The sequence below is a fragment of the Symphalangus syndactylus genome, chromosome 7 (assembly GCF_028878055.3).
Source record: "Symphalangus syndactylus isolate Jambi chromosome 7, NHGRI_mSymSyn1-v2.1_pri, whole genome shotgun sequence".
Classification (NCBI taxonomy): Eukaryota; Metazoa; Chordata; class Mammalia; order Primates; family Hylobatidae; genus Symphalangus; species Symphalangus syndactylus.
The window spans coordinates 72,416,682-72,438,915 of NC_072429.2; the positions used below are offsets into that span (position 1 = coordinate 72,416,682).

At 41.8% G+C, this 22,234-nt stretch overlaps 1 protein-coding gene across 1 annotated transcript in view; it reads left to right on the plus strand.

The window, feature by feature from the left end:
- The window catches only part of LY96 (lymphocyte antigen 96), a 121,102-nt gene that overhangs the window by 36,662 nt on the left and 62,206 nt on the right, over positions 1-22,234 (plus strand). The window contains exon 4 of the mRNA XM_055286535.2: positions 13,309-13,413. Coding sequence (XP_055142510.1) covers positions 13,309-13,388 — 80 coding nt within the window. The 3' untranslated portion in view covers positions 13,389-13,413. The remainder of the gene's footprint in view (positions 1-13,308; positions 13,414-22,234) is intronic.

Genomic DNA, 22,234 nt, shown 5'->3' on the forward strand with positions numbered 1-22,234 from the left:
GAGGACTGCATCCTGGGAGCGTGGCAACTTGAGTTGCCCTGAATGTATACTCCATAAATTAGCAGCAGTTAAAGAGGGTTTTTAAAGGGAAAGAAGAGGGAGTTTCTGAGTTGTTTACCAAGAATTTACATTAAAAAGGCTGGGTGCAGTGGCTCACACGTGTAATCCCATCACTTTGGGAGGCTGAGGTGGGTGGATCACCTGAGGTCAGGAGTTTGAGACCAGCCTGGCCAACATGGCGAAATCCTGTCTCTTCTAAAAATACAGAAATTAGCTGGGCCTGGTGGCATGCGCCTGTAATCCCGGCTACTCGGAAGGCTGAGGCAGGAGAATGGCTTGCAGCTGGGAGGCGGAGGTTGTAGTGAGCCAAGACTGTGCCACTGCACTCTAGCCTGGCGACAGAGGTGTTTTTGGTGAAGTTTATAGAAACAAAAGGATGGGGTCTTTTCTGCTTGGAGACCCCTCTCTCTATATAGAGAAAGCTGTTTCTCTTTCTCTTCTCTTCTGCCTATTAAACCTCCACTCCTAAACTCCTCTTGTGTGTTTGTGTCCTAAGTTTTCCTGGTGCAAGATGACAAACCCTGGGTTTATATTCCAGACAGCGTAGCAGCTTTATATTGGAGGTTCATCTGGGATACCAAAGTTCAACATTCATTGAAACGGTGAGCAGAGGAGCAGACTCCAACTCTGTCCTTTCATTTCAAGGCTGTCAGCCTCCATTTAAGAACCAAATCAAACCAACTACTGGGCCAACTTCAGCCATTTAAAAATGATTAGCATGGCTGCCAGCCTTATAAGACTTGGAGGACAGGCTTTCTGGAGAGAACATGGAGAATCCCTGAGTACCCATGGGTTGCTGGGCATATTGGCCCTGTTGGAACCAGCTTACTTTCAGAGAGGACTTAGCTGTTGCATGGGGCTGGAATAGGTTTTGGAGCAACTGAGGATTTCTGGCTGGGGCTACCCCTGGTGTTATCCAAAGGCTTCTGGACCAACCTCAGCTTCCAACCACCTGATAGGGCGTCAGTAATAGGATCTCCATCTTTCATATTGTAATTTCCTCCTTTCCTGTCCATGACCACCATATCTCTCATCCTCTCTGTGTAAAATCCGGAGTATATGCCGCCTGCTGGTCTTTTCTGCTTGGAGATGATTTCTCTTTCTTTTCTTTTCTGCCTATTAAACCTCTGCTCCAAAAAAACAAAAAACAAGAAGACACAAGGATGTGTTTTTTGCTAAAGAAAATGTAATTTTGCTGGGTGTGGTGGCTCACGCCTCTAATCCCAGCACTTCGGAATCCAAAGCAGGCGGATCACAAGGTTAGGAGTTCGAGACCAGCCTGGCCAGTATGGTGAAACCCCATCTCTACCGAAAATACAAAAATTAGCCAGGCGTGGTGGCGGGCACCTGTAGTCCCAGCTACTCCGGAGGCTGAGGCTGAGGCAAGATAATTGCTTGAACCCAGGAGGCGGAGGTTGTGGTGAGACAAGATCATGCCACTACTGCACTCCAGCCTGGGCGACAGAGTGAGACTCTCTCTCAAAAAAAAAAAAAAAAGTGGGAGGTGGAGCCAAGATGGCCGAATAGGAACAGCTCCGGTCTCCAGCTCCCAGCCCCAGCGACACAGAAGACGGGTGATTTCTGCATTTCTGCTTGAGGTACCTGTTTCATCTCACTAGGGAGTGCCTAACAGTGGGTGCAGGACAGTCGCTGAAGCGCACTGTGCACGAGCCAAAGCAGGGCAAGGCATTGCCTCACTCGGGAAGCGCAAGGGGTTACGGAGTTCCCTTTCCTAGTCAAAGAAAGGGGAAACAGACGGCACCTGGAATATCGGGTCAGTCCCATCCTAATACTGCGCTTTTCCAACGGGCCTGGAAAACGGCACACTAGGAAATTGTGTCCCGCACCTGGCTCGGAGGGTCCTATGCCCACGGAGTCTCGCTGATTGCTAGCACAGCGGTCTGAGATCAAGCTGCAAGGCGGCAGTGAGGCTGGGGGAGGGGTGCCCGCCATTGCCCAGGCTTGCTTAGGTAAACAAAGCAGCCAGGAAGCTCGAACTGGGTGGAGCCCACCAAAGCTCAAGGAGGCCTGCCTGCCTCTGTAGGCTCCACCTCTGGGGGCAGGGCACAGACAAACAAAAACTCAGCAAGAACCTCCACAGACTTAAATGTCCCTGTCTGACTGACAGCTTTGAATAGAGTAGTGGTTCTCCCAGCATGCAGCTGGAGATCTGAGAACAGACAGACTGCCTCCTAAAGTGGGTCCCTCACCCCTGAGCAGCCTAACTGGGAGGCACCCCCCCAGTAGGGACAGACTGACACCTCATTCAGCTGGGTACTCCTCTGAGACAAAACTTTCAGAGGAACTATCAGACAGCTGAATTTGTGGTCTCACGAAATTCTGCTGTTCTGCAGCCACTGCTGCTGACACCCAGCCAAACAAGGTCTGGAGTGGACCTCTAGTAAACTCCAACAGACCTGCAGCTGAGGGTCCTGTCTGGTAGAAGGAAAACTAACAAACAGAAAGGACATCCACACCAAAAACCCATCTGTACATCACCATCATCAAAGACAAAAAGTAGATAAAACCACAAAGATGGGGAAAAAACAGAGCAAAAAAACTGGAAACTCTAAAAAACAGAGCACCTCTCCTCCTCCAAAGGAACGCAGTTCCTCACCAGCAACGGAACAAAGCTGGATGGAGGATGACTTTGACGAGTTGAGAGAAGAAAGCTTCAGACGATCAAACTACTCTGAGCTACGAGAGGAAATTCAAAACAATAGCAAAGAAGTTAAAAACTTTGAAAAAAATTAGAAGAATGGATAACTAGAATAACCAATGGAGAGAAGGGCTTTAAGGAGCTGATGGAGCTGAAAGCCAAGTTTCGAGAACTACGTGAAGATTGCAGAAGCCTCAGTAGCAGATGCGATCAACTGGAAGAAAGGGTATCGCTGATGGAAGATGAAATGAATGAAATGAAGAGAGAAGGGAAGTTTAGAGAAAAAAGAATAAAAAGAAATGAACAAAGCCTCCAAGAAATTTGGGACTATGTGAAAAGACCAAACCTACGTCTGATTGGTGTACCTGAAAATGATGGGGAGAATGGAACCAAGTTGGAAAACACTCTGCAAGATATTATCCAGGAGAACTTCCCCAATCTAGCAAGGCAGACCAGCATTCAGATTCAGGAAATACAGAGAACGCCACAAAGATACTCCTCGAGAAGAGCAACTCCAAGACACATAATTGTCAGATTCACCAAAGTTGAAATGAAGGAAAAAATGTTAAGGGCAGCAAGAGAGAAAGGTCGCGTTACCCACAAAGGGAAGCCCATCAGACTAACAGCTGATCTCTCAGCAGAAACTCTACAAGCCAGAAGAGAGTGGGGGCCGATATTCAACATTCTCAAAGAAAAGAATTTTCAACCCGGAATTTCCTATCCCGCCAAACTAAGCTTCATAAGTGAAGGAGAAATAAAATACTTTACAGACAAGCAAACGCTGAGTGATTTTGTCACCACCAGGCCTGCCCTAAAAGAGCTCCTGAAGGAAGCACTAAACATGGAAAGGAACAACCAGTACCAGCCACTGCAAAAACACGCCAAATTGTAAAGACCATCGAGGCTAGGAAGAAACTATAGCAACTAACGAGCAAAATAACCAACTAACATCATAATGACAGGATCAGATTCACACATAACAATATTAACGTTAAATGTAAATGGGCTAAATGCTCCAATCAAAAGACACAGACTGGCAAACTGGATAAGGAGTCAGGACCCATCAGTGCGCTGTATTCAGGAAAACCATCTCATGTGCAGAGACACACATAGAGTCAAAATAAAGGGATGGAGGAAGATCTATCAAGCAAATGGAAAACAAAAAAAGGCAGGGGTTGCAATCCTAGTCTCTGATAAAATAGACTTTAAACCAACAAAGATCAAAAGAGACAAAGAAGGCCATTACATAATGGTAAAGGGATCAATTCAACAAGAAGAGCTAACTATCCTAAATATATATGCACCCAACACAGGAGCACCCAGATTCATAAAGCAAGTCCTGAGTGACCTACAAAGAGACTTAAACTCCCACACAATAATAATGGGAGACTTTAACACCCCATTGTCAACATTAGACAGATCAACGAGACAGAAAGTTAACAAGGATATCCAGGAATTGAACTCAGCTCTACATAAAGTGGACCTAATAGACCTCTACAGAACTCTCCACCCCAAGTCAACAGAATATACATTTTTTTCAGCACCACACCACACCTATTCCAAAATTGACCACATAGTTGGAAGTAAAGCTCTCCTCAGCAAATGTAAAAGAACAGAAATTATAACAAACTGTCTCTCAGACCACAGTGCAATCAAACTAGAACTCAGGATTAAGAAACTCACTCAAAACCGCTCAACTATATGGAAACTGAACAACCTGCTCCTGAATGACTATTGGGTACATAATGAAATGAAGGCAGAAATAAAGATGTTCTTTGAAACCAATGAGAACAAAGACACAACATACCAGAATCTCTGGGACACGTTCAAAGCAGTGTGTAGAGGGAAATTTATAGCACTAAATGCCCACAAGAGAAAGCAGGAAAGATCCAAAATTGACACCCTAACATCACAATTAAAAGAACTAGAAAAGCAAGAGCAAACACATTCAAAAGCTAGCAGAAGGCTAGAAATAACTAAAATCAGAGCAGAACTGAAGGAAATAGAGACACAAAAAACCCTTCAAAAAATTAATGAATCCAGGAGCTGGTTTTTTGAAAAGATCAACAAAATTGATAGACCGCTAGCAAGACTAATAAAGAAGAAAAGAGAGAAGAATCAAATAGATGCAATAAAAAACGAAAAAGGGGATATCACCACCGATCCCACAGAAATACAATCTACCATCAGAGAATACTACAAACACCTCTATGCAAATAAACTAGAAAATCTAGAAGAAATGGATAAATTCCTCGACAAATACACCCTCCCAAGACTAAACCAGGAAGAAGTTGAATCTCTGAATAGACCAATAACAGGTTCTGAAATTGTGGCAATAATCAATAGCTTACCAACCAAAAAGAGTCCAGGACCTGATGGATTCACAGCTGAATTCTACCAGAGGTACAAGGAGGAACTGGTACCATTCCTTCTGAAACTATTCCAATCGACAGAAAAAGAGGGAATCCTCCCTAACACATTTTACGAAGCCGGCATCGTCCTGATACCAAAGCCTGGCAGAGACATAACCAAAAAAGAGAATTGCAGACAATATCCTTGATGAACATTGATGCAAAAATCCTCAATAAAATACTGGCAAACCGAATCCAGCAGCACATCAAAAAGCTTATCCACCATAATCAAGTGGGCTTCATCCCTGGGATGCAAGGCTGGTTCAACATACGCAAATCAACAAATGTAATCCAGCATATAAACAGAACCAAAGACAAAAACCACATGATTATCTCAATAGATGCAGAAAAGGCCTTTGACAAAATTCAACAACCCTTCATGCTAAAAACTCTCAATAAATTAGGTATTGATGGGACGTATCTCCAAATAATAAGAGCTATCTATGACAAACCCACAGCCAATATCATACTGAATGGGCAAAAACTGGAAGCATTCCCTCTGAAAACTGGCACAAGACAGGGATGCCCTCTCTCACTGCTCCTATTCAACATAGTGCTGGAAGTTCTGGCCAGAGCAATCAGGCAGGAGAAGGAAATAAAGGGTATTCAATTAGGAAAAGAGGAAGTCAAATTGTCCCTGTTTGCAGATGACATGATTGTATATCTAGAAAACCCCATTGTCTCAGCCCAAAATCTCCTTAAGCTGATTAGCAGCTTCAGCAAAGTCTCAGGATACAAAATTAATGTACAAAAATCACAAGCATTCTTGTACACCAAAAACAGACAAACAGAGAGCCAAATCATGAGTGAACTCCCATTCACAATTGCTTCAAAGAGAATAAAATACCTAGGAATCCAACTTACAAGGGATGTGAAGGACCTCTTCAAGGAGAACTACAAACCACTGCTCAATGAAATAAAAGAGGGTACAAACAAATGGAAGAACATTCCATGCTCATGGGTTGGAAGAATCAATATCGTGAAAATGGCCATACTGCCCAAGGTAATTTATAGATTCAATGCCATCCCCATCAAGCTACCAATGACTTTCTTCACAGAATTGGAAAAAACTACTTTAAAGTTCATATGGAACCAAAAAAGAGCCCGCACTGCCTAGTCAATCCTAAGCCAAAAGAACAAAGCTGGAGGCATCACGCTACCTGACTTTAAACTATACTACAAGGCTACAGTAACCAAAACAGCATGGTACTGGTACCACAACAGAGACATAGATCAATGGAACAGAACAGAGCCCTCAGAAATGATGCCGCATATCTACAACTATCTGATCTTTGACAAACCTGACAAAAACACGAAATGGGGAAAGGATTCCCTATTTAATAAATGGTGCTGGGAAAACTGGCTAGCCATATGTAGAAAGCTGAAACTGGATCCCTTCCTTACACCTTATACAAAAATTAATTCAAGATGGATTAAAGACTTATATGTTAGACCTAAAACCATTAAAATCCTACAAGAAAACCTAGGCAATACCATTCAGGACATAGGCGTGGGCAAGGACTTCATGTCTAAAACAACAAAAGCAATGGCAACAAAAGCCAAAATTGACAAATGGGATCTCATTAAACTAAAGAGCTTCTGCACAGCAAAAGAAACTACCATCAGAGTGAACAGGCAACCTACAGAATGGGAGAAAATTTTTGCAACCTACTCATCTGACAAAGGGCTAATACCCAGAATCTACAATGAACTCAAACAAATTTACAAGAAAAAAACAAACAACCCCATCAAAAAGTGGGCAAAGGACATGAACAGACACTTCTCAAAAGAAGACATTTATGCAGCCAAAAAACACATGAAGAAATGCTCATCATCACTGGCCATCAGAGAAATGCAAATCAAAACCACAGTGAGATACCATCTCACACCAGTTAGAATGGCCATCATTAAAAAATCAGGAAACAACAGGTGCTGGAGAGGATGTGGAGAAATAGGAACACTTTTACACTGTTGGTGGGACTGTAAACTAGTTCAACCATTGTGGAAGTCAGTGCGGCGATTCCTCAGGGATCTCGAACTAGAAATACCATTTGACCCAGCCATCCCATTACTGGGTATATACCCAAAGGACTATAAATCATGCTGCTATAAAGACACATGCACATGTATGTTTATTGCGGCACTATTCACAATAGCAAAGAGTTGGAACCAACCCAAATGTCCAACAACAATAGACTGGATTAAGAAAATGTGGCACATATACACCATGGAATACTATGCAGCCATAAAAAATGATGAGTTCATGTCCTTTGTAGGGACATAGATGAAACTGGAAAACATCATTCTCAGTAAACTATCACAAGGACAAAAAACCAAACACCGCATGTTCTCACTCATAGGTGGGAATTGAACAATGAGAACTCGTGGACACAGGAAGGGGGACATCACACTCCGGGGACTGTTGTGGGGTGGGGGGAGGGGGGAGGGACAGCATTAGGAGATACACCTAATGCTAAATGATGAGTTAATGGATGCAGGAAATCAACATGGCACATGGACACATATGTAACAAACGTGCACATTGTGCACATGTACCCTAAAACCCTAAAGTATAATTAAAAAAAAAAAGTAATTTTTTTTTAGTTAAGTGACTAAGAATTGCTTTAGAGTAAAGGAAAAATTATACAGATAAAACTAAATGGATAAAGAGAAAAACTAAGCCCGGGCAACAAAGTTACCTCTGAGACCTGTGGTTACCAAGAAGACAGTCAATGTGGAGGAAGGGCAAATTGAAGCAACCATTAAAACCAGAGGGTAGCCAGGCATGGTGGCTTCTGCCTGTAATCGCACCACTTTGGGAGATCCGAGGTGGGTGGGTCACCTGAGGTCAGGAGTTCGAGACTAGCCTGGCCAACATGGTGAAACCCTCATCTCTACTAAAAATACAAAAATTATCTGGTAGTGGTAGCGCATGCCTGTAATCCCAGCTACTTTGGATGCTGAGGCATGAGAATCTCTTGCACCCGGGAGGCGGAGGTTGCAGTGAGCCGAAATTGTGCCACTGCACTCCAGGGTGGGTGGCAGAGCAAGATCCTGTCTCAAAAAACAAAAACAAAACAAAACAAAAAAACAACCAACCAACCAAACAAAAAATCCGAAAAGTCACAGGGTATTGTGTAAAGGAATTGTTTCATTTTGTAGATTGGTATCATCGTCTCCCCGAGAAACCTTTACTACAATTAAGGGAGGAGACCACCCCTCATATTATCCTATGCCCAATTTCTGCCTCCAAAGGAAGAAGAAGTAAAAACTGAAAGGCATAAATGAAATCCACAGGCAGACAGCCCGGCATGCCACACCCTGGGCCTGGTAGTTAAAGATCAACCCCTGACCGATTCCAGACATTGTGTGGAAAAGCATTGTGAAAATCCCTGTCCTGTTCTGTTCCATTCTGATTACCTGTGCATGCAGCCCTGTCACATACCCCCTGCTTGCTCAATCGATCACGACCCTCTTACGCAGACCCCCTTAGAGTTGAAAGCCCTTAAAAGGGACAGGAATTGCTCACTCGGAGAGCTCGGTTTTTGGAGACGTGAGTCTGCCTGGTGCTCCCAGCTGAATAAAACCCTTTCCTTCCACAACTTGGTGTCTGAGGGGTTCTTGTCTGCGGCTCATCCTGCTACACAATAAATTGTAAAAATAACTACTTTAAGGATAGAATCCTTAATTTTAAATGCTACAGAATGAAAGAGCTTGATTGGGTTGATGCAGGACCCACAGCTCACTATTAAACAATTGCTGGCTAATGTATGTGATCCAAATACACAGGAGGTGATCCTGAGAGAACAACCAGCCTAGTGTTTATCCTGAGAAGGAGATTGCCTGACTCTCCCTATGAAATGCCAAGTGGAACACCCCAGATGAAGCAGTTAGTATGCTTCATATGCAAGCCATGTGGGACTGGCTTTATGATGACTCAAATATTCTCCAACAAAAATTTCTATTACCCACGTCATGGTAAATTTTGGGGTTTAGGGGGTCCTTTTTACATGGGCACCCTGGGTGACATTACTCCAGCAGAATCATACGACTATTTGAGAAGCCTTATCAAATTTGCTGTCTCTTGTGGGTCTTACAGATGCTTAGTAAAATATCAGAGGTAATTAACAAAAAAAAAAGATGGGAAAGGAGAAAGGGAGTAAAAGAGCTCACCCCAGAAGGGTGATAGAATTTTTTGGATGGTTATTAAGAAATGAAATAAAAAAAATGAAAATTGAGGGAGTTAAAACAAAGGCCTTTAAAACACTCTTTGCCCCAGATTGGAAAATTTAAGAAAAATCCAAAGACAATGGTTATAATGAGAATGCTATGTTGCCTGGGGCAATACTGGGGCAAATTAAGATAAAGACTGACAAAAGGGACTGAGTCCCTTGGCCCAACACCCTGCTGGGGCCCATATCCTTTTGATATAGGGTCTTGCTACCTGACGAATGCAAGGAGGAGAATACTTATGAGCAGGGGGCCTCTTTTTCCCCTAGGACTGATTCTAACTATATAGCAGCTGCTGGATTCTGCAGTGCCTGATAGACAGCTCCCATCTAGCCAGAGCTGTTTCACTTGTGAAGTTCGAAGGTGAACAATGGACATCTTGTTTGGAAGGCTGCTGCTGTGGTTAAAGAGGAGTCAAGCAAATCTTTTTCTTTTGAATTATTTATAGTTTAGAGCAATTAAGTGAAGAATGTTTTTGTGAGCAAGTTTACTTTTCTCTCTGAGCTCTCCAGAATTCAGAAACTGTTCATGGGTATTCTGATTTTATGACAATATAGTTATTTGCATAAGTGTAGTAAGATTTGTTTCTTTCAAAACAGGACAATTGAAGACACTTTTTTTTTTTTAAAACCAGGGCTTTGACTAGAATAACATATTTTTAGGCAAATTTCCAGCAAAGCCAACTTAAAAGGAGCCTATGTGGCCAATTAATTCTTGCTGCACTTTATGTGAATAATCAGGCCAAGTATAATAAGCCTAAAACTTATTTTGCACATAAATTGGTCTTACTATAATTTCTCTTTAGGCTGGGTGCAGTGGCTCACACCTGTAATCCCAGCACTTTGGTAGGCCAAGGTGGGTGGATCACTTGAGGCCAGAAATTTGATCAGCCTGGCCAACATGGAGAAATCTCATCTCTACTAGAAAATACAAAAATTAGCCAGGTGTGGTAGTGCATGCCTGTAATCCCAGCTACTCGGGAGGCTGAGGCATGAGAATTGTTTGAGCCTGGGAGATGGAGGTTGCAGTGAGCCAAGAACATGCCACTGCACTCCAGTCTGGGCGATAAAGACAGACTCTGTGCCTTAAAAAAAAAAAAAAAATTATTTAATAGAAAAGAACTAGAGAGAGAGTTTGTTTCAAAGGAGAAGTGTAACACTTTTTATTAGATTTCAGCCCCAACTTTTGTTTTTGAGTGCAGATTGAATCATGAATTATACAATCCTCTAAAGAGTGCCAGGTTATCGTTTTTCTTCATATTTTTAGTTGGTGCCTTAATGGAATAGGTTCCTTTTTCTATTCTGACACACAAATACTCTTTTCATTTTCAAAAATATTGTTATTTATTTTTCCTTGTTTTACCTCCAAGGAAACCAGAATCGTGGTGTTCTGAAGAGTAGAGATGCAAATCTCCCTCATTTGGCATCACACTGGGTCCAATTTGTTTTTCACTGAAAATGACATGCTGCTAAGACTATACAAACACCCTCCTTCTAGGCCTGGGGACTGTCACAGAAGGGGTGAGCATGTGAGATCGTAAGGGCCAGTTTTGAGGGATAGAATTAAGTCAAGGTCAGATCTTCCAAATCAAGGATGGGTACAAAGATGCCTAAACAGCCAGTAAAACAAGGGACTTTGCCTTCTGAGCTGTTATGTGACACCTTTTCTAATTCCTGTAGAATTAAAGGGAGATAATTACTGATAGGATAAAGATACCTTGTGACAAAGCCTCCTGGGTACAAAACTCCCAGTTATGAGTTGCGAAGATAGGTATATATTTAAAAACTTTTTGTTTCAGAACAATGTTTATATTTTGTATAGCTAATTGCTAAAAGTCTGTAACTAAACCCAAGATTACTGTACTCAAGGCATAGAAGTTGAAGATAAGTCAGTTTTGTAACCTTCCCTTTGGCTTTTTGTTTATTGGCTTTTTATGTAAAAACTTTTTTTTTAAGGGATAATGAATGCCTGTCCACGTCCATTCCCATCTGGACATTTAATTGGCTATAAGTCTTTTGACTCTAAGTCCCTTGGCTTAGAATCCCTTTGACTAAGTCCCTTGGCCATACCAAGGGACAGGATGGACCCAGGGCAGGCAGTCATGCGACCCTGGCAATGTTATGGGGCAAAATAAAGATTTGGTGGCCATCGATGTTGCCTCTGGCAAATCTTGGTCATAAGGGGGAGAATGTAAACCAAAAATAAAATTCTAAAGCCCCCCTCCAACCATCTGAATGAACTCCTTCCTCTCAGCCAGGACACTCCAAAGATAACGAAAAACTGGTTCAGGCAATGACAGGAAGGGGGGATCCGACATACCTCCGATCCGACATGCCTTCCTCCCTTTTGGAACTCAGGAAATGCCAACCAACATTTAACAGCAACATAGACCTTAAGTCTGATAAAAAACATTTACAATCTAATCTCTCTGAAGCCTGCTACCTGGAGGCTTCATCTGTGTGATAAAAACTTTGGTTTCCACAACTTGTTGTCATAACCCAGACATTCCCTTCTATTGATAATAATTCTTTCAACCAATTGCCAATCAGAAAAATTTAAAATCTACCTATGACCTGGAAGCCCCTCAGCCCCTTTGGGTTGTTCTGCCCTTCGAGATCAAATCAGTGTACATCTTACATGTATTGATAGATGTATTATGTCTCTTTAAAATGTATAAAAGAAAGCTGTATCCTGATTCCCTAGGGCACATGTCATCAGGACCTCCTGAGGCTGTGTCATGGGTGCATCCTTAACCTTGGCAAAATAAACTTTCTAAATTGAGACTCGTCTCAGGGATACTTTTGGGTTCACACCTCCAAGCTGTCCTTGTTTATTCCTGGGTGTAAGCCAAGTTAACTTTGGGAGGAATTTAGGTTATAGTTTAACTTTGAAGTAAGGATGATAATAGTCCTTCCCCAAAACAAATCACCTCCCTGGTTCAGGGGCTGAAGCCACCCTTGTAAAATTAATGAAAGTCCACAAGATTAGAATTATGGGAGGTGCCTGAATTCTGCTAAGAGATAGATGTAGTTTCTGTAATCCCTTACTACTCAGGAGTTGTGGGGTCAGAAGTCACAAGATAGGTGTAGTTCTGTAATCCTGTACTGCTAAGGACTTACATGGCCAGAGATCACAAGGTTTGTGTCTTCCCCAATTGATCCTATAGGTAATATCACTATTATAGAACCTAAGATGGTTTTTTTTGAGATATTTTTCAGACTGACCCAGACTCATGACTCATGACTCAACTGGTCCTGTGTCCCCACCCAGAGGTGGACTCAGCTCATGAGAATTATTTTTTACACTTCTATACTTTCATCTTCAACCAGTCAGCAGCACCCATTCCTTAGCCCCCAGCCCACCGAATTGTCCATAAAAACTCTAGCGTCTGCGCCTTTGGGGAGACTGATTTGAGTGGTGACTCCAGTTCTCCTTCATATTAATTAAACTTTCCTCACTGCAGTGCCATGGTCTCAGTGAATTGCAGTGGGCAAGAAGAACCCATCAGGCAATTGATTACACATTAAGCTCTCTGAGTAGCTCTGTGGAGTACTTCACTTAGCTTTGAGGTAGAGCAGGTTTTTACCCAACCCTGTTTCAGTCTTTACAGGGAGGGGTTTGGAAACAGGACTCACAGCATAGCTTTCTCTCAAAATATCCTCCGCAAATCTTCTCTCTTAGATTTTCTCTTGGATTAAAGGATTCTTTGATCTTCTTATATACTTGATGTTAGGACAGGGTTCAGAGCTGTGAAATGGGTTATCAGACATGTCCTGTTTCCTGCTCTTGTTCTGATGTACAACACATTTCTACTCTAGGGTGGATCTTGATTTGCTAGGTCAGCCATGTGAAGTATTCCCAGGGTATGGTTATTGCTCTGGTTTGTCACATGACTGAGGTTGGCTCAATCAGAAGGGATGGATTCAAATTCCTTGGTTGTCTCACTAGATGTAAACAAGGAGGAATGTTGCCTGCATTTCTGTGGACAATCATCTGATGACCATAAAAGGGAATTAGCCTCTGGATGAAGCTGATACTGTGAACAGAAGAATGGTGAGTCTAAAAAAATAAGAGCCTGGTGTGGTGGGTCACGCCTATAAACCTAGCACTTTGAGAGGCTGAGGTGGGAGAATTACTTGAGCCCAAGAATTCAAGACCAGCCTGGGCAACATTGTGAGACCCTGTCTGTACAAAAAGTAAAATAAAAATTAGCCAAGCATGGCAGCACCTGCCTGTAGTCCCAGCTACTCAGGAGGCTGAGGTGAGATGATAGCTTGAGCCCAGAAGTTTGAAGCTTCAGTGAGCTGAGATTGTGCCACTGCACTCCAGCTGGGGCAACAGAGTGAGACTCTGTTTCAAAAATAAAATTTAAAATAATTTTAAAAAATTAAAAAAATAATAACTCAAATTGCAGATACTGTGGAGTCATTGAATCACCCAAGCCTGGGTCTTGCCATACTTCTGGACTTTCTGGTTATTGCTTTAGTGAGTTGGAGTCAGAATTTTATTAGTTGCACATGAGAGCATTCTAGTTGATTCACAGCTAAATTGTCTGCTTCATCCCATAAGTTAGGCTAATTTCAGATTCTAGCCCTCCCACCATTCCCTTCTGAGTTTTCCAATTGCTTTCAGCCCTTCTGTTGCTAATGGTTGCAGGGCTAACTTATCCATTAGGTAGAGTAAGCAGAGTGCCTAGGGTCCTCAAAAATATTTTGTTTTAAAAAAAATTTTAATTTTTAATTCTTGTGGGTACATAGTAGGTATATATATGTTTTACATGAGAAACTTTTTAAAATAAAAATAGACTTCCAAGAATACATAAGGTATTTTGATACAGATATGCAATGTGTAATAATCACATCAGGGTAAATGGGGTATCCATCACCTCAATCATTTATCCTTTTTGTTACAAACAATCGAATTATACTTTTTGTCATTTTAAAATATACAATTAAATTATTTTTGATTATAGTCACTCTGCTGTGCTACCAAATATTAGGTATTATTCATTTTTTAAACTATGTTTTTTGTACTGATTAACCAACCCCACTCCTCTGTGCCACCCCCCGTTCCCAGCCTCTGGTAACCATCCTTCTACTCTCTATCTCCATGAGTTCAGTTGTTTTAATTTTAGCTCCTATAAATAAGTGAGAACATGTGAAATTTGTCTTTCCGTGCCTGGATTATTTCAATTAGCATAATGACCTCCAGTTCCATTCATGTTGTTGCAAATAATAGGATCTTATTCTTGCTTTTGTTTTTTAATTTTTAATTTAATTTTATTTTTACACAGAGATGGGGTCTTACTATATTGACCAGGTTGGTCTTGAACTCTTGGCCTCAAGGGAGGCCTACTGTCTTGGCTTCCCAAAGTGCTGGGATTATAGGCATGAGCCGGTGCACCCAGGATCTCATTCTTTTTTGTGGCTAAATAGTATTCTATTGTGTAAATGTACCACATTTTTTTATCCATTCATCTGATGATGGACATTTATGTTGCTTTCAAATCTTGGCTATTGTGAATAGTGCTGCAATAAACATGGGCATGCAGATATCTTTTTGATATACTGATTTCCTTTCTTCTGGGTAATCCAGTGGTATTGCTGGATTGTACGGTAGCTCTATTTTTAGTTTTTGGAGGAACCTCAAAACAGTTCTTGGTGGTGGAGCCAAGATGGCCGAATAGGAACAGCTCCGGTCTACAGCTCCCAGTGTGAGCAACACGGAAGATGGGTGACTTCTGCATTTCCATTTGAGGTACCGGGTTCATCTCACTAGGGAGTGCCAAACAGTGGGTGCAGGACAGTCAGTGCAGCACACTGTGTGCGAGCCGAAGCAGGACAAGGCATTGCCTCACTCAGGAAGTGCAAGCGGTCAGGGAGTTCCCTTTCCTAGTCAAAGAAAGGGGTAACAGACGGCACCTGGAAAATCGGGTCAGTCCCACCCTAATACTGCGCTTTTCCAACGGGCTTGGAAAACGGCACACCAGGAGATTGTGTCCCGCACCTGGCTCAGAGGGTCCTATGCCCACGGAGTCTTGCTGATTGCTAGCACAGCAGTCTGAGATCAAACTGCAAGGCGGCAGCGAGGCTGGGGGAGGGGCGCCTGCCATTGCCCAGGCTTGCTTAGGTAAACAAAGCAGCCAGGAAGCTCGAACTGGGTGGAGCCCACCACAGCTCAAGGAGGCCTGCTTGCCTCTGTAGGCTCCACCTCTGGGGGCAGGGCACAGACAAACAAAAATTCAGCAGGAACCTCTGCAGACTTAAATGTCCCTTTCTGACAGCTTTGAAGAGAGTAGTGGTTCTCCCAGCACACAGCTAGAGATCTGAGAACAGACAGACTGCCTCCTAAAGTGGGTCCCTGACCCCTGAGCAGCCTAACTGGGAGGCATCCCCCAGTAGGGACAGACTGACACCTCACTCGACCAGGTACTCCTCTGAGACAAAACTTCCGAGGAACTATCAGACAGCTGAATTTGTGGTCTCATGAAAATCCGCTGTTCTGCAGCCACTGCTGCTGACACCCAGCCAAACAGGGTCTGGAGTGGACCTCTAGCAAACTCCAACAGACCTGCAGCTGAGGGTCCTGTCTGGTAGAAGGAAAACTAACAAACAGAAAGGACATCCACACCAAAAACCCATCTGTACATCACCATCATCAAAGACCAAAAGTAGATAAAACCACAAAGATGGGGAAAAAACAGAGCAGAAAAACTGGAAACTCTAAAAAGCAGAGCACATCTCCGCCTCCAAAGGAACAGTTCCTCACCAGCAATGGAACAAAGCTGGATGGAGAATGACTTTGACGAGTTGAGAGAAGAAGGCTTCAGCCAATCAAACTACTCCAAGCTATGGGAGGAAATTCAAAACAATAGCAAAGAAGTTAAAAACTTTGAAAAAAAATTAGACGAATGGATAACTAGAATAACCAATGAAGAGAAAGGCTTAAAGGAGCTGATGGAGCTGAAAGCCAAGTTTCGAGAACTACGCGAAGATTGCAGAAGCCTCAGTAGCCGATGCGATCAACTGGAAGAAAGGGTATCAGTGATGGAAGATGAAATGAATGAAATTAAGCGAGAAGGGAAGTTTAAAGAAAAAAGAATAAAAAGAAACAAACAAAGCCTCCAAGAAATTTGGGACTATGTGAAAAGACCAAACCTACGTCGGATTGGTGTACCTGAAAATGACGGGGAGAATGGAATCAAGTTGGAAAACACTCTGCAAGATATTATCCAAGAGAACTTCCCCAACCTAGCAAGGCAGGCCAACATTCAGATTCAGGAAATACAGAGAACGCCACGAAGATACTCCTCGAGAAGAGCAACTCCAAGACACATAATTGTCAGATTCACCAAAGCTGAAATGAAGGAAAACATGTTAAGGGTGGCCAGAGAGAAAGGTCGTGTTACCCACAAAGGGAAGCCCATCAGACTAACAGCTGATCTCTCGGCAGAAACTCTACAAGCCAGAAGAGAGTGGGGGCCGATATTCAACATTCTTAAAGAAAAGAAATTTCAACCCAGAATTTCATATCCAGCCAAACTAAGCTTCATAAGTGAAGGAGAAATAAAATACTTTACAGACAAGCAAATGCTGAGTGATTTTGTCACCACCAGGCCTGCCCTAAAAGAGCTCCTGAAGGAAGCACTAAACATGGAAAGGAACAACCAGTACTAGCCACTGCAAAAACATGCCAAATTGTAAAGACCATCGAGGCTAGGAAGAAACTGCATCAACTAACGAGCAAAATAACCAACTAATATCATAATGACAGGATCAAATTCACACATAACAATATTAACTTTAAATGTAAATGAGCTAAATGCTCCAATTAAAAGACACAGACTGGCAAACTGGATAAGGAGTCAAGACCCATCAGTGTGCTGTATTCAGGAAACCCATCTCATGTGCAGAGACACACATAGACTCAAAATAAAGGGATGGAGGAAGATCTATCAAGCAAATGGAAAACAAAAAAAGGCAGGGGTTGCAATCCTAGTCTCTGATAAAATAGACTTTAAACCAACAAAGATCAAAAGAGACAAAGAAGGCCATTACATAATGGTAAAGGGATCAATTCAACAAGAAGAGCTAACTATTGTAAATATATATGCACCCAACACAGGAGCACCCAGATTCATAAAGCAAGTGCTGAGTGACCTACAAAGGGACTTAAACTCCCACACAATAATAATGGGAGATTTTAACACCCCACTGTCAACATTAGACAGATCAACGAGACAGAAAGTTAACAAGGATATCCAGGAATTGAACTCAGCTCTGCACAAAGGGGACCTAATAGACATCTACAGAACTCTCCACCCCAAATCAACAGAATATACATTTTTTTCAGCACCACACCACACCTATTCCAAAATTGACCACATAGTTGGAAGTAAAGCTCTCCTCAGCAAATGTAAAAGAACAGAAATTATAACAAACTGTCTCTCAGACCACAGTGCAATCAAACTAGAACTCAGGATTAAGAAACTCACTCAAAACCGCTCAACTACATAGAAACTGAACAACCTGCTCCTGAATGACTACTGGGTATATAATGAAATGAAGGCAGAGATAAAGATGTTCTTTGAAACCAACGAGAACAAAGACACAATGTACCAGAATCTCTGGGACACATTCAAAGCAGCATGTAGAGGGAAATTTATAGCACTAAATGCCCACAAGAGAAAGCAGGAAAGATCCAAAACTGACACCCTAACATCACAATTAAAAGAACTAGAAAAGCAAGAGCAAACACATTCAAAAGCTAGCAGAAGGCTAGAAATAACTAAAATCAGAGCAGAATTGAAGGAAATAGAGACACAAAAAACCCTTCAAAAAATTAATGAATCCAGGAGCTGGTTTTTTGAAAAGATCAACAAAATTGATAGACCACTAGCAAGACTAATAAAAAAGAAAAGAGAGAAGAATCAAATAGATGCAATAAAAAACGAAAAAGGGGATATCACCACCAATCCCACAGAAATACAATCTACCATCAGAGAATACTACAAACACCTCTATGCAAATAAACTAGAAAATCTAGAAGAAATGGATAAATTCCTCGACAAATACACCCTCCCAAGACTAAACCAGGAAGAAGTTGAATCTCTGAATAGACCAATAACAGGTTCTGAAATTGTGGCAATAATCAATAGCTTACCAACCAAAAAGAGTCCAGGACCTGATGGATTCACAGCTGAATTCTACCAGAGGTACAAGGAGGAACTGGTACCATTCCTTCTGAAACTATTCCAATCGACAGAAAAAGAGGGAATCCTCCCTAACACATTTTACGAAGCCGGCATCGTCCTGATACCAAAGCCTGGCAGAGACATAACCAAAAAAGAGAATTTCAGACCAATATCCTTGATGAACATTGATGCAAAAATCCTCAATAAAATACTGGCAAACCGAATCCAGCAGCACATCAAAAAGCTTATCCACCATGATCAAGTGGGCTTCATCCCTGGGATGCAAGGCTGATTCAACATACGCAAATCAATAAATGTAATCCAGCATATAAACAGAACCAAAGACAAAAACCACATGATTATCTCAATAGATGCAGAAAAGGCCTTTGACAAAATTCAACAATTCTTCATGCTAAAAACTCTCAATAAATAAATAAATAAACTCTCTTCATGCTAAAAACGTCTCAATGGGACGTATCTCCAAATAATAAGAGCTATCTATGACAAACCCACAGCCAATATCATACTGAATGGGCAAAAATTGGAAGCATTCCCTTTGAAAACTGGCACAAGACAGGGATGCCCTCTCTCACCACTCCTATTCAACATAGTGCTGGAAGTTCTGGCCAGGGCAATCAGGCAGGAGAAGGAAATAAAGGGTATTCAATTAGGAAAAGAGGAAGTCAAATTGTCCCTGTTTGCAGATGACATGATTGTATATCTAGAAAACCCCATTGTCTCAGCCCAAAATCTCCTTAAGCTGATTAGCAACTTCAGCAAAGTCTCAGGATACGAAATCAATGTACAAAAATCACAAGCATTCTTGTACGCCAATCACAGACAAACAGAGAGCCAAATCATGAGTGAACTCCCATTCACAATTGCTTCAAAGAGAATAAAATACCTAGGAATCCAACTTACAAGGGATGTGAAGGACCTCTTCAAGGAGAACTACAAACCACTGCTCACTGAAATAAAAGAGGATACAAACAAATGGAAGAACATTCCATGCTCATGGGTTGGAAGAATCAATATCGTGAAAATGGCCATACTGCCCAAGGTAATTTATAGATTCAATGCCATCCCCATCAAGCTACCACAGACTTTCTTCACAGAATTAGAAAAAACTACTTTAAAGTTCATATGGAACCAAAAAAGAGCCCACATCGCCAAGTCAACCCTAAGCCAAAAGAACAAAGCTGGAGGCATCACGCTACCTGACTTCAAACTATACTACAAGGCTACAGTAAGCAAAACAGCATGGTACTGGTACCACAACAGAGACATAGATCAATGGAACAGAACAGAGCCCTCAGAAATAATGCCACACATCTACAACTATCTGATCTTTGACAAACCTGACAAAAACAAGCAATGGGGAAAGGATTCCCTATTTAATAAATGGTGCTGGGAAAACTGGCTAGCCATATGTAGAAAGCTGAAACTGGATCCCTTCCTTACACCTTATATAAAAATTAATTCAAGATGGATTAAAGACTTAAATGTTAGATCTAAAACCATAAAAACTCTAGAAGAAAACCTAGGCAATACCATTCAGGACATAGGCATGGGCAAGGACTTCATGTCTAAAACACCAAAAGCAATGGCAACAAAAGCCAAAATTGACAAATGGGATCTAATTAAACTAAAGAGCTTCTGCACAGCAAAAGAAACTACCATCAGAGTGAACAGGCAGCCTACAGAATGGGAGAAAATTTTTGCAACCTACTCATCTGACAAAGAGCTAATATCCAGAATCTTCAATGAACTCAAACAAATTTACAAGAAAAAAACAAACAACCCCATCAAAAAGTGGGCAAAGGACATGAACAGACACTTCTCAAAAGAAGACATTTATGAAGCCAAAAAAGGCATGAAAAAATGCTTATCATCACTGGCCATCAGAGAAATGAAAATCAAAACCACAATGAGATACCATCTCACACCAGTTAGAATGGCCATCATTAAAAAGTCAGGAAAGAACAGGTGCTGGAGACGATGTGGAGAAATAGGAACACTTTTACACTGTTGGTGGGACTGTAAACTAGTTCAACCATTGTGGAAGTCAGTGTGGTGATTCCTCAGGGATCTAGAACTAGAAATACCATTTGACCCAGCCATCTCATTACTGGGTATATACCCAAAGGACTATAAATCATGCTGCTATAAAGACACATGCACACGTATGTTTATTGCGGCACTATTCACAATAGCAAAGACTTGGAACCAACCCAAATGTCCAACAACAATAGACTGGATGAAGAAAATGTGGCACATATACACCATGGAATACTATGCAGCCATAAAAAATGATGAGTTCATGTCCTTTGTAGGGACATGGATGAAAATGGAAAACATCATTCTCAGTAAACTATCGCAAGGACAAAAAACCAAACAGCGCATGTTCTCACTCATAGGTGGGAATTGAATAATGAGAACTCATGGACACAGGAAGGGTAACATCACACTCCAGGGACTGTTGTGGGGTTTGGCCGAGGGGGAGGGACAGCATTAGGAGATATACCTAATGCTAAATGAGGAGTTAATGGGTGCAGCAAAACAACATGGCACATGGACACATATGTAACAAACCTGCACATTCTGCACATGTACCCTAAAACCTAAAGTACAATTAAAAAAAAAAAACTGTTCTCTATAGTGGCTATACTAATTTACATTCACAGCAACAGTGTATGAAGGTTCCCTTTTCTCTACATCCTTGCCAGCATTTGTTATTGCCTGACATTTAGATAAAAGCCATTTAACTGGGGTGAGATGATATCTCATTGTAGTTTTGATTTGCATTTCTTGGATGATCAATGATGTTGAACACCTTTTCATATGGCCTATTTAAGTATGTCTTCTTTTGAGAAATGTCTATTGAAGTCTTTTGCTCATTTAAAAATTAAATTATTAGATATTTTCCTGTAGAGTTATTTGAGCTCCTTATATATTCTGGTTAGATGGGTAGTTTGCAAATATTTTTTTTCATTCTGTGGGTTGTCTCTTAATTTTGTTGATTGTTTCCTTTGCTGTGCAGATCTTTTTAACTTGATGTCACCCTATGCAGGGTCCAGCCCTGGGGGCTTAATGGGTGTTTTCCACGTGTGTGGAGATGAGAAATTGTAATAAATAAAGACACAAAACAAAGAGATAAATAGAAAACAGCTGGGCCCCGGGGGACCACTACCATCAATATGCAGAGACCGGTAGTGGCTCTGAACGGCTGGGAGTGCTGATATTTATTGCGTACTAGACAAGGGGGGCAGGATAAGGAGGATGGATCTCCTAAGTGATGAATAAGGTCAAGCAAGTCACGTGATCATAGGACAGTGGGCCCTTCCCTTTTAGGTAGCCAAAGCAGAGATAGAAGGCAGCATACATCCGCATTTTCTTCTATGTACTTATAAGAAAGATCAAAGACTTTAAGACTTTCACTATTTCTTCTACCGCTATCTACTATGAACTTCAAAAAGGAACCAGGAGTACGAGAGGAACATGAAAGTGTAGAAGGAGCATGACCATTGAAGCACAGCACCACAGGGAGGGGTTTAGGCCTCTGGATGACTGCGGCCAAGCCTGGATAATATCCAGCCTCCCACAAGAAGCTGGTGGAGCAGAGTGTTCCCTGACTCCTCCAAGGAGAGGAGACTCCCTTTCGCAGTCTGCTAAGTAGTGGGT